Genomic DNA, 14,310 nt, shown 5'->3' on the forward strand with positions numbered 1-14,310 from the left:
GCCTTTCCACTCTTCATCCTCTTCATAGCTGCCCTCACTTCCTCTTTGTTAATCCACTGAACTTCCTGATTCACTATCCCTACATCATCCAACCTTCTCTCTCTCTCATTTTCTTCATTCATCAGCCCCTCAAAGTATTCCTTCCACCTTCTTAGCACACTCTCCTCGCTTGTCAGCACATTTCCATCTCTATCCTTGATCGCCCTAACTTGCTGCGCATCCTTTGCAGCTTGGTCCCTCTGTATAGCCAATCGGTATAAGTCCTTTTCTCCTTCCTTAGTGTCTAACCTGTCATACAACTCACCATACGCCTTTTCCTTTGCCACCTCTCTCCTTGCTTTACGCTGCATCTCCTTGTACTCCTGTCTACTTTCTTCATCTCTCTTACTATCCCACTTCTTCTTTGCCAACCTTTTCCTCTGTATACTTTGCTGTACTTCCTCATTCCACCACCAAGTCTCCTTGTCTTCCTTCCTCTGTCCTGATGACACACCAAGTACCTTCCTAGCTGTCTCCCTTACTATTTCTGCAGTGTTTGCCCACCCATCTCGCAACTCTTCACTACCACCCAGTGCCTGTCTTAACTCCTGCCTGAACTCCACACAACAGTCTTCCTTCTTCAACTTCCACCATTTGATGTTCGGCTGTGTCTTCACTCGCTTTCTCTTCTTGGTCTCCAAAGTCATCCTACAGACCATCATCCGATGCTGCCTAGCTACGTTCTCCCCTGTCACCACCTTGCAGTCTCCAATCCCTTTTAGATGGCGCCTTCTACATAAGATATAGTCCACCTGTGTGCACTTTCCTCCACTCTTGTACGTCACCCTGTTCCTCCCTCTTCTTGAAATATGTATTCACCACAGCCATTTCCATCCTTTTCGCAAAATCGACCACCATCTGTCGTTCCACATTTCTCTTCTTGACTCCATACCTTCCCATCACCTCCTCATCACCTCTGTTCCCTTCACCAACATGTCCATTGAAGTCCGCTCCAATCACCACTCTCTCCTCCTTGGGTACCCTCTCCACCACGTTGTCCAACTCACTCCAGAATTCTTCTTTTTCATCCATCTCACACCCGACTTGCAGGGCATATGCGCTGATAACATTCAGCAATAAACCTTCAATTTCCAGCTTCATGCTCATCACTCTGTCTGACACTCTCTTCACCTCCAGCACGCTCTTGACATACTCTTCCTTCAGAATTACCGCTACCCCATTTCTCCTCCCATTCACACCATGGTAGAAGAGTTTGAACCCACCTCCGATACTCCTGGCCTTACTCCCCTTCCACCTGGTCTCTTGCACACACAGTATGCTTACCTTTCTTCTTTCCGTCATGTCAGCCAGCTCTCTCCCTTTACCAGTCATAGTGCCAACATTCAAAGTTCCAACTCTCACCTCCACATGCCTACCCTTCCTCCTCTCTAGCTGCCTCTGGACATGCTTTCCCCCTCTCCTTCTCCTTCGCCCAACAGTAGCATAGTTTCCACCGACACCCTGCTGGTTAACAGTACCGGTGGCGGTCGTTGGTAACCCGGGCCTCGACTGATCCGGTATGTAAATCTTATTTATGATCCGCATATTTGATTTGGCAAAGATTTTACGCCGGATGCCCTTCCTGACGCAACCCTCCCCATTTGTCCGGGCTTGGGACTGGCACTAAGGATGCACTGGCTTGTGCATCCTCGGTGGCTGGGTTGAAGAGCCTACCCTGTGGCAGGAGATATCATGTTCCCAACTTCAAGAACGATAGCGAGAGAGACGGCTTCATCCCGTCTGCCATACCACGACTAAATAAGCACAAATACTTTGCCCCCATCCCCAGCTACCTTTCTCTTCCCCAGAATACCTGGACCTATTGCTCTAAACCTCCACCTCCACCTTCACCGTCAACCACACCCACCCCGCCCAAGACTGTCTTGTTCTTATCCTAGCTTTGTTTTTAAACCCAACTTCTAGCTGATACCTGATCTTGTAAGTTTTTTTTATCTAAGTTGTATGTGTGTTTGTTGCTGTACACTCTGACCTGAACAAAACGAATTTCCCTTGTGGATAAATAAAGACATCTTATCTTATGTTGTCTTATCCTAGAGTTTCTACTTAAACAGGGAAGAAGGTAGGTGTGCGTCTGGTTTGTTTGTGCACCTTCGGTGTGAAATATAGCTGGATTTTTTTTTACCTAGCATTCGTTTTTGAACAGATTTCTCATTTTTTATTGGTGTACCTTTTTCAAATGTCATTATGCATGTTCAGTAATCCAGATAAGAAAATCAAAGAAAGTTGAATCAGTTCATATGGACACGTTTAGTGACAGATACGTTCATCACTCATCTAAGTGACCTCTTTAGTCTCAACTGACTGCAGGTATCCCACCCTTATAAACAATAGTGTCATAACGACCCAAAACAATGATCAGCTTCATATGCAAATTGCCGTGACCATTAACTACTTAGAATGGCCATGTGTACTATTCACAGAGGATTGGGGAATGTTTGCAATCACGGCATTGTAAGATTAGCCCCCCTCCCCCTCCCCGGATCAGGGATGGTCGTTCCCTCTTCACATAGATGGCCTCTTTGACTCCCCGTTCAAACCATCGTTCCTCCCTATCAAAGATGTGCACATCCTCACCCTTGAAAGAGTGGCCACTGGCCTGTAGATGGGTGTAGACTGCGGAGTCCTGGTCTGACGTGTTAGCGCTTCTGTGTTGTGCCATCCTCTCGGCCAGCGTCTGTTTGGTTTCCCCGATGTACAAGTCACGGCAATCCCCCTGGCACTTACCAGCATACACTATATTGCTCTGTTTGTGCTGGGGGACCCGATCCTTTTCTTTTTTTGTGGCTTTTTTCTCCCAATTGTACTTTGCCAATTACCACATTTTCCGAGCCATCCCGGTCTCTGCTCCACTCTCTTTGCCGATCCAGGGAGCGCTGCAGACTACTACATGCATTGTTAAAATCTGGTCAAAACAAAGAGATCTGAATTCTTTTGCAACCAACAAATCCCACAGAAAGAAGCACGTTTTTCTCTTTTTTTAACATTTTTTTTTAAATTTTGAAACACTTTATTGATCCCTATTGGGAAATTATGCTCTGCATTTTTAACCCATCCTAGCTGTGTAGCTAGGAGCAGTGGGCAGCCACCGTGCAGCGTCCGGGGACCAACTCCAGTTTGTCTTGCCATGCCTCGGTCAAGGGCACAGACAGGAGTACTCACCCTAACATGCATGTCTTTTTGATGGTTTTGGCGTCTTCTGGACATGTTCTAGCTAGTGAATTTTCTCTGTTGCCATCAGGGCGTCATTATGTTTTTCCTGCTTGTAAAACTAACCGTTATTCTAAACCATTCATACCTGTTGCAACATGATTATTAAATGCTCCATAGTGTTTTTTAACAGATTGTTTTATTGTCTTTATCAAGTTTATCTTATTGTGTTTCTTATTGTGTAATTTCATAGATGTTATAGATTGTATTTCACATTTATCTCCCTGGGGTATTATTTATTGTTTGTGTTATTTGATTGTTCGAATGTTATTGTGTTTTGTGTTCACAAGCTTCTCCAAACAAATTGCCCCTTGTGGGGTTAATGAAGTTGATTGTATTGAATTATCTCCAAACCAACCATCCTAAACTGTCCTCTAACATACTCATTCTTAATCCTGTTCATCTTTGTCGCCACCAACGAAAATCTTAGCATCTTCAATTCTGCCTTCTCCTGTTCTGCCTCCTGCCTTTTTGTCAGTGCAACAATCTCCAATCTATACAACATAACTGGGTCTCACTACCATCTTGAAAACGTTCCCTTTAACTCTTGCTGGCACCCTTCTGTCACAAATCACTCCTGACATACTTCCCCACCCACTCCACCCTGCCTGAACTCACTTCTTCACCTCTCTACCACATTCCCTGTTACTTTTAACAGTTGACCCCAAGTATTTCAACTCCTCCATCTTCATCACCTCTACTCCTGCATCCTCACCGTTCCACTGTCCTCCCTCTGGTTCATGCATATGAATTCCGTCTTGCTCCAACTAAATTTAATTTCTCTTCTCGTCATTGCATACTCCACCTCTCCAGGCTCTCCTCAACCTGCTCCTTGATTTTTGATCCATATATTTGATTTGGCAAAGGTTTTTAGGCCGGATGCCGTTCCTGACACAATCCTCCCTATTTATCTTGGGATGGAAAGTTTGTAGGGAAAAAACTTAGACATGTATGATCGATCAGGATAACTAGAAGTGGGATAGTTATCGTTGATTGTATCTCAAAGCATTAGAGAGATGGAGCCCCTAAGATCGCGATATTTAGAAGTCTCTGCGTAACTTACTTGTCACTCAGATGAAGAGCAAAGAAGAAGGGAGTGATAAGTGGTGTGTCACTGTCAGCAGAAGCTGAGTCATTTCTTAATGTTGCAGGTGTGTGTGGGAATAGACGTAAATAACTAGAGTCCAAGAAAGGAAGAAGGAAGGCAGTAATTCTGTGTGTTTGGTCTTTAAAAGGAATTGCTGGAAAGAGTGTAAGTTGATTATATGAGTTACAGGGTTAGGCCTTATGAGAGAGCTCCTCTCAGATGTTTTTGTTGTCAAGAAAATGGACATGTTGCTGCAGTATGTAATGGGAGTCAGAAGGTGTGGGAGATGTGAGAAGAACAACTGCAATGTGGGAAAATTGTGAAGTGGAGAAAGCGCAAGAAAAGTGCCTGCACTGAAATGGAAATAATTATACAGGGTCAGCACAGTGTACAAAGGCAATTAAGGAAGAGAAAGTGAATAAGATTAGCGCAAAAAAGGGGTTGTTGTATGATGAAGCTGCTAAATGAATGGAGAGAAACAATGAGCATGATGTGAGACAAGATGCTAAGGCGAACAAGTTCGTCAAAAAGCATGCTGAGTTTTGCTTTTGTAAGGACCAAATGGCCTTTTTGGCAAACGCAATTGACTGTACTGCTGGAGTAGAAAGAAAATCTGACAGAACTGACAGAATTGTAGATGCAGCAAGGACATTGCAGGGTGCTATAAGAGTTTCTGAAGAAGGTGTGCAGCCACTGCTGAGGCCTTTAGTCCCTCCCAGAAATCTGTAAAATAATTACACTTAGCACAAAAAGTAAGGAAATGTGTGTTTGGTATATTATTTCTTTGTTGTAACAATGCTTCTTGGCAATAAATGTTATGTCAAGCACCTGATTGTCAGCACCTGGGGTACCACAAGCTCAAAACAAGAGTCAACAGCAACAGCAAAATAAGCTGTTTGGCATTGGCAGAGAAGATTTGGCAAACTTGTCATGGGTGTAACCCACATACTCAGCTCTGCTGCTCATCCCACAAATGCATGTTCCTTACAAATGTGGCACCATTTAAAAGGGAAATAAACAGGCTTTCCAACGGTATAAGATTTATTGCCAAGAAGCATTGTTACAACAAATAAATAATGTACCAAACACAAATTTCCTTGCTTTTTGTGCTAAGTATAGTTTAACTGAGAAGACACGTTTTTTTTTTGAAGTAGACGTTCTGATTCACTCTCCATTCCAGCTGGTGGCGGCAATGCGCCAAATCGTTATTTGCCAGCCGCTAATAAACTAAAGAAGAGGCAGAAGAAGAGCAGGAAGGAGGAGGGGGAGGAAGAACAAAAACAAGAACGTCAACAAAATCGGGACTTAAGGAGATGGAATTTGTCGTCGTCTGAAGATGTGTTTGTTTAACCGCTGAGATCAATGATGGATCAGCCCATCACTGAAATACGTTTGAAGTTTGAAAGAAGGATCGCAGATTATGAGGCTGAAATCTTACGTCTAAAGGAGGAAAATTCTCGTCAGAAGAAACTACTGGACGCCATTTATAAGCCTGAAGTACGGATATACAAATCAGGTTTGTACCAATAAACTGGCCAAACTGTTCTTTAAGTTAATTTCACCAGGATCATTTAGTTAGCACAATGTTTTCTAAATTGATCTTTGTTAGCGGGGCGGGCTGAAACAATAATTCAGGCCGGGAAGTTGACTCCATCCCAGGCCACCGTGAGCAAAACCACCAGACCGCTGAACCTGCTGAATCAGATAAACTGATTCAACCTTCTTTGATTTTCTTACCTGGATTATTGAGCATGACGAGAGCTCTTCTTTCGATTTCCGCACGCTCTCTGCTCGCTTGGGCTTCATAGTAGCCTAGCAACAGCAATGCATCGGCAGCAGTGCGACCACCAGCTACCGGTCTCGCTCATAGAGCTCATAGAGACGACGTCTATCTATCTGGTCTCGCGTAGCTTGCTCCGCCTCCAAACAGTAGGCGAAGGGCGAAGGCTACGTTGTTTCTTTGTTATTATTAATATCGAAACATTAACACACTGTTGTTCTGTGTTCTACTCTGCGCGCATCAAGACGTATACCATACATAAAATGCTGAAATCGGGGACATTTCCGGGGACAACTTTAGCCGAGGAGAGGACATCCACAACGGGGACAGTCCCCGGAACATAACATATGAATTGCCCTCACACTAACCCTATTTGTTTTTGTAACGGGTACCAGACTAGTTATAATATTGACCATTATGTCCATCTGGGAGGACAATTGCAGTTGTGTGTGTGTGATTGCATGCGTGCGTGTTCGCCACGTGTTCTAGCGAGTGTTTTTGACTGACCTGGCCCCTTCGAACTTGTTGCTTAAATGATAAATGGTTAATAGACTGCATTTATATAGTGCTTTTCCAGTCTACTGACCACTCAAAGCGCATCACAGTGTATGCCTCACATTCACCCATTCATTTATACACTGGTGGTGGAGGCTGCCATGCGAGGCACCAACCTCTGCTCATAAGAAGCAGTTAGGGGTTCAGTGTCTTGCTCAAGGACACTTTGATATGCTCTCCGCAGGAGCTGAGGATCGAACCTGCTACTACCCCCCCTTTTTTTTCCCTTCCCAATGTATTCAGCCAGGTGGCATGGTGGCGCAGTGGTTAGCGTGTTCGCCTCACAGCAAGAAGTTCCTGGGTCCGAGCCCCAGGGTAGTCCAACCTTGGTGGGTCATCCCGGGTCGTCCTCTGTGTGGAGTTTGCTTGTTCTTCCCGCGTCTGCGTGGGTTTCCTCCGGGGGTCCGGTTTCCACCCACAGTCCAAAGACATGTAAGTCAGGTGAATTGGCCGTACTAAATTGTCCCTAAGAATGAATGTGTGTGTGTGTGTGTGTGTGTGTGTGTGTGTGTGTGTGTGTGTGTGTGTGTGTTTGTTTGTCGGCCCTGTGATGGCCTGGAGGCCTGTCCAGGATGTCTCCCCGCCTGCCGCCCAATGACTACTGGAATAGCCTCCAGCATCCCTGTGACCATGAGACCAGGATAAGCGGTTAAGTTAATGTATAGATGCAGGGCTGGTCCTATGCTATTCTGGGCCGGGGAGCAACCATTGCTCACCGCGCCCCCCCCCCCCCAAAAAACAAAACAAAACCACGGATATGCACGACCGTGACAACCACCAACACCCATAAAGCCTAGGCCTACACACACACGCATACACCACACAGCTGTGTGTGGGGTGAGCACAGGCTACCAGAAGAAACAGCCAATTCAAAATAATATCAACCACAGGACACAATTACAAGCAACCATGCCAAAGCGGGCTAATTTAAAGTCCTCCTCATTATCTTACCTTAAAACTTTACACGTCGTGTCTTGACCGCTGCAGATGTTGCAATTGTGTCATTGTTATCCACCAGTCTTGCCACACGGTTCTCGATGGACAACACAGCCAACGCAGAGTCTTTCTTGGGACATCGTTGATCTCAACTATGTCTTGATCAATTTCAATTTGCTGAAAGAGCGCCCTGCACTTGCGACTGAGAGTGGAATTGTAAGAAACACCTGGCAAGCGGCAGTAGTGTTCGGAAATGCCATTTTCATGTCTCTCTCAACTAAAAAATTCAGCACTTCAGAGGTTTTTTTTACATCAGCTGGGAGCAGACGGGACAAAAATCCAAATTCACTGTCTAGTTTACCACCATCAATCCCACCCACAAACTCCGTGAGTTCTTCACAGGCCTCTCTGTGGTTGTCAATCAGGTTAACAATTTTACTGTCCTCCAAAACGTGGAAAAGATGATTGCACTGACTCAAATATGAAAAACGCTCTTCTGTCTCAGTTATCACTGTGTCGATGAAGCAGTTGATGAAGCTCACTCTAAACTTTTCCTCCCCTGTCAAGGGCTCATCGACTGACATTTCACCGGGAAGTTGTTTTCAGCGTCGCGTACGTTCAGGGAAAGCCGGTGGAACGTCAATATTCTCTGCAAGTTCTTTTGCTTTTTCAACAGCATCTTGGAAACCGCTCAGTCGACATTGTTCCATCTCTTCTTTTACATCTGTGACAACTCTTACTGCATCACCGATGCTCAAATGTCATGACTGCAGGACGACACTGGCCTGATTGACTGTATTCAGCACTTTGTGCCAAACAACTTAGCTGACCCAAAAGTCAAATGTTTCAATTGCCTGTATGAGACTTGTGACTTTAGGGGTGGTCTCGGAATCACAGGTGCTATCTTCACTGACGGCTATGAGTACATCTATGACCTGGGGTAGCTGCTCAATTACCGTTCTTGTCGCATCAGCGTGAGCACTCCATCTGGTCTCTGAGAGAGGTTACAGTGTGATGCGTACATGTTTTTCAAGAATCCTCCAACGTTTCGTTGATTTTCTGAATAATTTGTATAGCCGATTTAGCACTCCAAAAAAATTCTTGGCCTCGTTCGAGGACTCGGCTGCATGTTCAATAGCCAGATTCAAGTTGTGAGGGCAACAGGGCACAAAGAAAGCCCGCTTGTTAACCTGCTTCACCCTTGCTTGTACTTTCCTGTGCACACCCCTCATGTTGGCCCCGTTATTGAAACATTGTCCCCTGCAATCATCAATATTAATGCCATATTTAACCAGCCTTTCCAGCAGTGTATCTGCAAGTGCTTTGCCCGTTGTGCTTTTCACAGCAATGAATTCAAAACAGCTCTCATGCACCTCTACCTTCTGGTCTGTAACATATCGCAAAGCGAGAGAGAGCTGTTCTTTGTGCGACACATCTGGTGTGCAGTCCATCATGATGCTGTAATATCCAGCTGTTTTGACCTTCTGCACAATTTTTTCCAACACTGCCTCAGCTAGGAGTCCAATGAACTCATTTTGAATGTTTTCGCTGAGGTAGTGGGTAGTCTTGGAGTGATTGGGATGTCATGTTAATGGCGCATCATATTTGGCCAAAAATTCCACAAGCTTAAGAAAATTGACGTTTTCTTGGTAAAGGCGATCGACACGTCCTCTAAATGCAAGGTTTTGTAATGCAAGAAACATGATGCAATCCAAAATTCTGCTAAGCACTTCATGCCACTGTTGTCTCTCCCTGAGAAGCTCTGCTTGCTGGTGGCTGTCAATCGTTGTACCAGTAGCCAAAGCGAATTCCAAAGTTTTCCACTTTGAAAAAGTCTCAAGATAAGAACGATAATTCGCGTGTTGAGTCAGTCTCGTCGATAACTTGACCCAGTTTGAAAAACCAGTACTGAAGATCCCTTTGTCAGTTCCAAACAACTTACAAGCGAAATAGAAGACGGCATTGGAAGACTTTGAGTAGATTAACCATGGCCGAGGTACTTTTAGGGTACCGACTGTCCTGGTGTAATTAGCTGGTGTGAAACGACGGCCATCCATTTTAGGAAAATCAAAATCGGTCACCTGCAGTGGTTTATTTCTGACTATGTCCGTTCTGATGTCATCATCATGCATTCTGTCTGGCCACTGTGCAGGATCAAATAAGTCAAACTCACGCTCCCCATCACTTTCGTGACTTCCACCTTCCTCGACAGACTCTCGGTGGTCGTTTGCATTCTCAATAGTGGTGGAGGCGCTAGCACAAGCGCCACGGTCGCTGTCCGCTCCGGTATCCTCTGCTGCTGAGTTAGCACATGTGGTGGATGAGCTAGCGTCATTGCTATCCACAGTATCCTCCAAGTGTTCTGCTGCCAGAACGTCTCATCCAAAGGATGGCAACTCCTACAGCAACGTGTTCCTGTCACTACACTGGGGCATTGGGATTTTTTTGTTGGTCTATTTATTTATTTATTTTATTTAGGACCGTAGGGAAGACTGCTCCCTACTGGCTCACCAACACTGCTTCCAGCAGCAACTCAGTTTCCGCGGGAGATCTTCCATCGTAGTACTAGCCAAGCCCATACCTGCTTAGCTTCTGCCATTCAGCAGAGCCAGCGTACATGTTGGTATGGCTGCCTAGTCGCTTAGTTTATAGTGTTTGTGGTTGCCAACTCTTAATCTCCTCTTCTATCATTGCATGAAATTTTGAAATATTTTACTGAAAGCCCCTGAAAATTGGATTTAAATAGTAAAAATACTACATATATTTTATCAAACTGGTGTGTCTCATTAGGCACCCACAAAAATCTGAGCGAAACTAAATTACTACCGTTGTCGGCTGCTCCCGTTAGGGGTCGCCACAAGGGATCATTCGTTTCAATTTCTTCCTGTGTTTTACATCTTCCTCTGTCACACCAGCCACCTGCATATCTTCCCTCACCACATCCATAAAGGTCGATGCTAGATCCAACATGGAAGTAGACGTGATTGGTTGTTGGTTAGGGTTTAAACTCTTTATGAATGTCCATTGTCAGAAGCGTTTAACGTTAGCTATCATTACAGTATGATCTGGCAATATTAAGGTCACTTGTAAGGTAGCTAACTAAATGTTTCATTGTTTGTTTCAAGTCAGTGTGCTTCGAGGTTCCGTGCTGTCTATTTGCTGACGCAACAGCCAATCACGGCTAGTTCCATGCCTACACCGCTTTGGATCTAGCATCAACATTCCATAAACCTCCTCTTTGGCCTTCCTCTTTTCCTGTTTCCTGGCAGCTCCATATTCAGCATCCTTCTCCCAATATACCCAGCATCTCTCCTACACACATGTCCAAGCCATCTCAATTTTGCTCCTCTTGCTTTGTCTCCAAGCCTTCCAACTTGAGCGGTCCCTCTAATATCATCCCTAATCCTGTCCTTCTTCGTCACTCCAAGTGAAAATCTTAGCATCTTCAACTCTGCCACCTCCAGCTCCACCCCCTGTCTTTTCGTCAGTGCCACTGTCTCCAAACCATATAACATAGCTGGTCTCACAACCATCTTGTAAACCTTCCCTTTAACTCTTGCTGGTACCCTTCTGTCGCAAATCACTCCTGAGACTCTTCTCCACCCACTCCACCCTGCTTGCACTCTCTTCACTTCTCACCCGCACTCCCCGTTACTTTGGACAGTTGACCCCAAGCATTTAAAGAGAGACTGACATGCCCTTTCTGAACACATTTTTTAACATTGGGAGTTTGAATCATAACCGAAAATAGGTGTGTTTTTTTTTTATTCAAAGCTGTTGGCTACTGTCTTCCTGGGTGGTCGTTTGGGTGTGGCTTGGTGTTCGCATGGGTGGGGCTCGGTACCGCTCGTAACTTGCCGTAGAAAAAAATGAGAAATTCAGTGGCGAGAGGATTTGAATCGCTGAGGTAATTAGCTAGCTAGCTGACTAGCTTATTGCAAGGCATAGCTAGCGGTAGATCCGAAGCCTGGTCTCGGGCCAATGTTGGTACCGCACCTGGACACATACCCTGCTTGTGCTCTGATGCCCATATTACAAATGGAAAAAAATATTCAACAACTCACTACTGGCCAGGGGATAGACCAGGTGTTTAGCCTTGATATGTGAATATAATTTCAAACTCGCCTACATTTCTTTTCCAAATATCATAAAGGATTTTGTCACATCTGGGTAGTGTAGCAGTCTATTCCATTACCTACGAATACGGGGATCGCCGTATCGAATCCCCATGTTACCTCCAGCTTGGTTGGGCGTCCCTACGGACACAATTGGCCGTGTATGTGGGTAGGAATGCCGCATGTGGGTATGTGTCCTGGTCGCTGCAGTAGCGCCTCCTCTGGTCGTTCGGGGCACCTGCTCGGTGGGGGAGGGGGAACTGGGGGGAATAGTGTGAGCCCCCCTCGTGCTATGTCCCCCTGGCAAAACTCCTCACTGTCAGGTGAAAAGAAGTGGCTAGCGACTCCATATGTATCAGAGGAGGCATGTGGTAGTCTGCAGCCCTCCCCAGATCAGAAGAGGGGGTAGAGCAGCGACCGGGATGGCTCAGAAGAGTGGGGTAATTGGCCAAGTATAATTAGGGAGAAAAAGGGAGGGGGGGATCTGCAAAAAAAATGAGATTATGTTAAAGTGACTGCTCTAAAGGATATCACTTAATATTTTATTGCCCATGATTTTATTTAAAGGTGTGCAGTCATAGTTTCCCTAATGTTCATATATCTCTCCCCTCTAGACCTCCAGCAGTTCTTTGTTTCTGAAGAAAAGATTCCCTCTGTGAAGCAGGAGTGGAGCCCCAGTCTGGACCAGGGGGACCCAGAGCCCCCACACATTAAAGAGGAAGAGGAGGAACTCTGGAGCAGTCAGGAGGAAGAGCAGCTTGAAGGACTGGAGGAGAAGGTTGACATTACCGAGCTGTCATTTCCTCATGTCCCTGTGAAGAGAGAAAATGATGAAGAGAAAGCTCAATCCTGTCAGCTTCATGGAGACAATGAGGATGATGGGAACAAGACTAGAGAACCTCACTCAGGTTTGGACACAACAGAGAACAATGAAATCAGTAATCGGCGATCTGCTGAGAATAAACCCTTCAGTTGCTCAGTCTGTGGTAAAGGGTTTTCTAAAAGAGGATATATGAAGAAACATATGATAATGCATACAGGAGAGAAACATTTCAGTTGCTCAGTGTGTGGTAAAGCGTTTTCTAAAAGAGGACATATGAAGAAACATATGAGAATGCATACAGGAGAGAAACCTTGCAGTTGCTCATTCTGTGGTAAAGCGTTTTCTAAAAGAGGATATATGAAGAAACATATGAGAATGCATACAGGAGAGAAACCCTTCAGTTGCCCAGTCTGCGGTAAAGAGTTTTCTTATAAACATATTATGCAAACACACATGAGAATACATACAGGGGAGAAACCTTTCAGTTGCTCAGTGTGTGGTAAAGGGTTTTCTGAAATAGGAAGTATGCAGAGACACATGATAATACATTCAGCAGATAAACCTTTCAGTTGCTCAGTCTGTGGTAAAGGATTTTCTCAAAGAGGAAATATGCAGTCACACATGAGAATACATACAGGAGAGAAACCCTTCAGTTGCTCAGTCTGTGGTAAAGGATTTTCTCAAAGAGGAAATATGCAGAGACACATGATAGTACATACGGGAGATAAACCTTTCAGTTGCCCAGTCTGTGGTATAGGGTTTTCGCAAAGAGGACAGATGCAGTCACACATGAGAGTACATACAGGAGAGAAACCCTTCAATTGCTCAGTCTGCGGTAAAGGGTTTTCGCAAAGAGGACAGATGCAGACACACATGAGAACGCATACAGGAGAGAAACCCTACAGTTGCTCAGTGTGTGGTAAAGGGTTTTCTGAAAGAGGAAGTATGCAGAGACACATGATACTACATACGGGAGAGAAACCTTTCAGTTGCCCAGTGTGTGGTAAAGGATTTTCGCAAAGAGGACATATGCAGACACACATGAGAGTACATATGGGAGAGAAACCCTTTAGTTGCTCAGTCTGCGGTAAAGGGTTTTCTCAAAGAGGACGTATGCAGAGACACATGAAAATACATACAGGAGAAAAACCCTTCAGTTGCTCAGTGTGTGGTAAAGGATTTTCTGAAAAAGGAAACATGCAGAGACACATGATAATACATACAGGCGATAAACCTTTCAGTTGCCCAGTCTGTGGTAAAGGATTTTCCCAAAGAGGACATATGCAGTCACACATGAGAATACATACAGGAGACAAACCCTTCAGTTGCTCAGTCTGTGGTAAAGGGTTTCCTGAAAGAGGAAACATGCGGTCACACATGAGAGTACATATGGGAGATAAACCTTAAGTTTCTAAGTCTGTGGTAAAGGGTTTTCTCAAAGAGGACATCTGCAGTCACACACGAGTAGATATACGGGAGAGAAACCCTTCAGTTGCTCAGTCTGTGGCAAAGGGTTTTGTGAAAGAGGAGACATGCAGAGACACATCAAAATACATACAGATGTGATGGGAATGTGAAGGGAGTTAGGGGCTTTTAAGAATTCATGATTCTGTACAATTTTTTCAAAATCTTAATATTATCACACTAGTAAGCATGGTTTCCATTAAAAGAAAAATTAAGATTTATTGTCTCAGATGCTTCTGTATCTCAATTTATATATTCAATATATATATTCAACTGGGGACCT

At 44.7% G+C, this 14,310-nt stretch overlaps 1 protein-coding gene across 1 annotated transcript; it reads left to right on the plus strand.

Moving 5' to 3' along the window:
• The first annotated feature begins 12,770 nt into the window (after positions 1 to 12,770).
• On the plus strand, positions 12,771 to 14,022 carry LOC130115974 (gastrula zinc finger protein XlCGF57.1-like). The gene has a single exon (XM_056283874.1). The coding sequence runs from the start codon at positions 12,771 to 12,773 to the stop codon at positions 13,968 to 13,970; it is 1,200 nt and encodes a 399-aa protein (XP_056139849.1). The 3' UTR covers positions 13,971 to 14,022.
• The last annotated feature ends 288 nt before the right edge of the window (positions 14,023 to 14,310 follow it).

The sequence above is a fragment of the Lampris incognitus genome, chromosome 7 (genome assembly GCF_029633865.1).
Source record: "Lampris incognitus isolate fLamInc1 chromosome 7, fLamInc1.hap2, whole genome shotgun sequence".
In the NCBI taxonomy this organism is placed as follows: Eukaryota; Metazoa; Chordata; class Actinopteri; order Lampriformes; family Lampridae; genus Lampris; species Lampris incognitus.

Bases quoted from the DNA above. Each gene is read 5' to 3' on its own strand.
- LOC130115974 (XM_056283874.1), top strand. From the start codon at position 12,771: ATGCATACAGGAGAGAAACATTTCAGTTGCTCAGTGTGTGGTAAAGCG.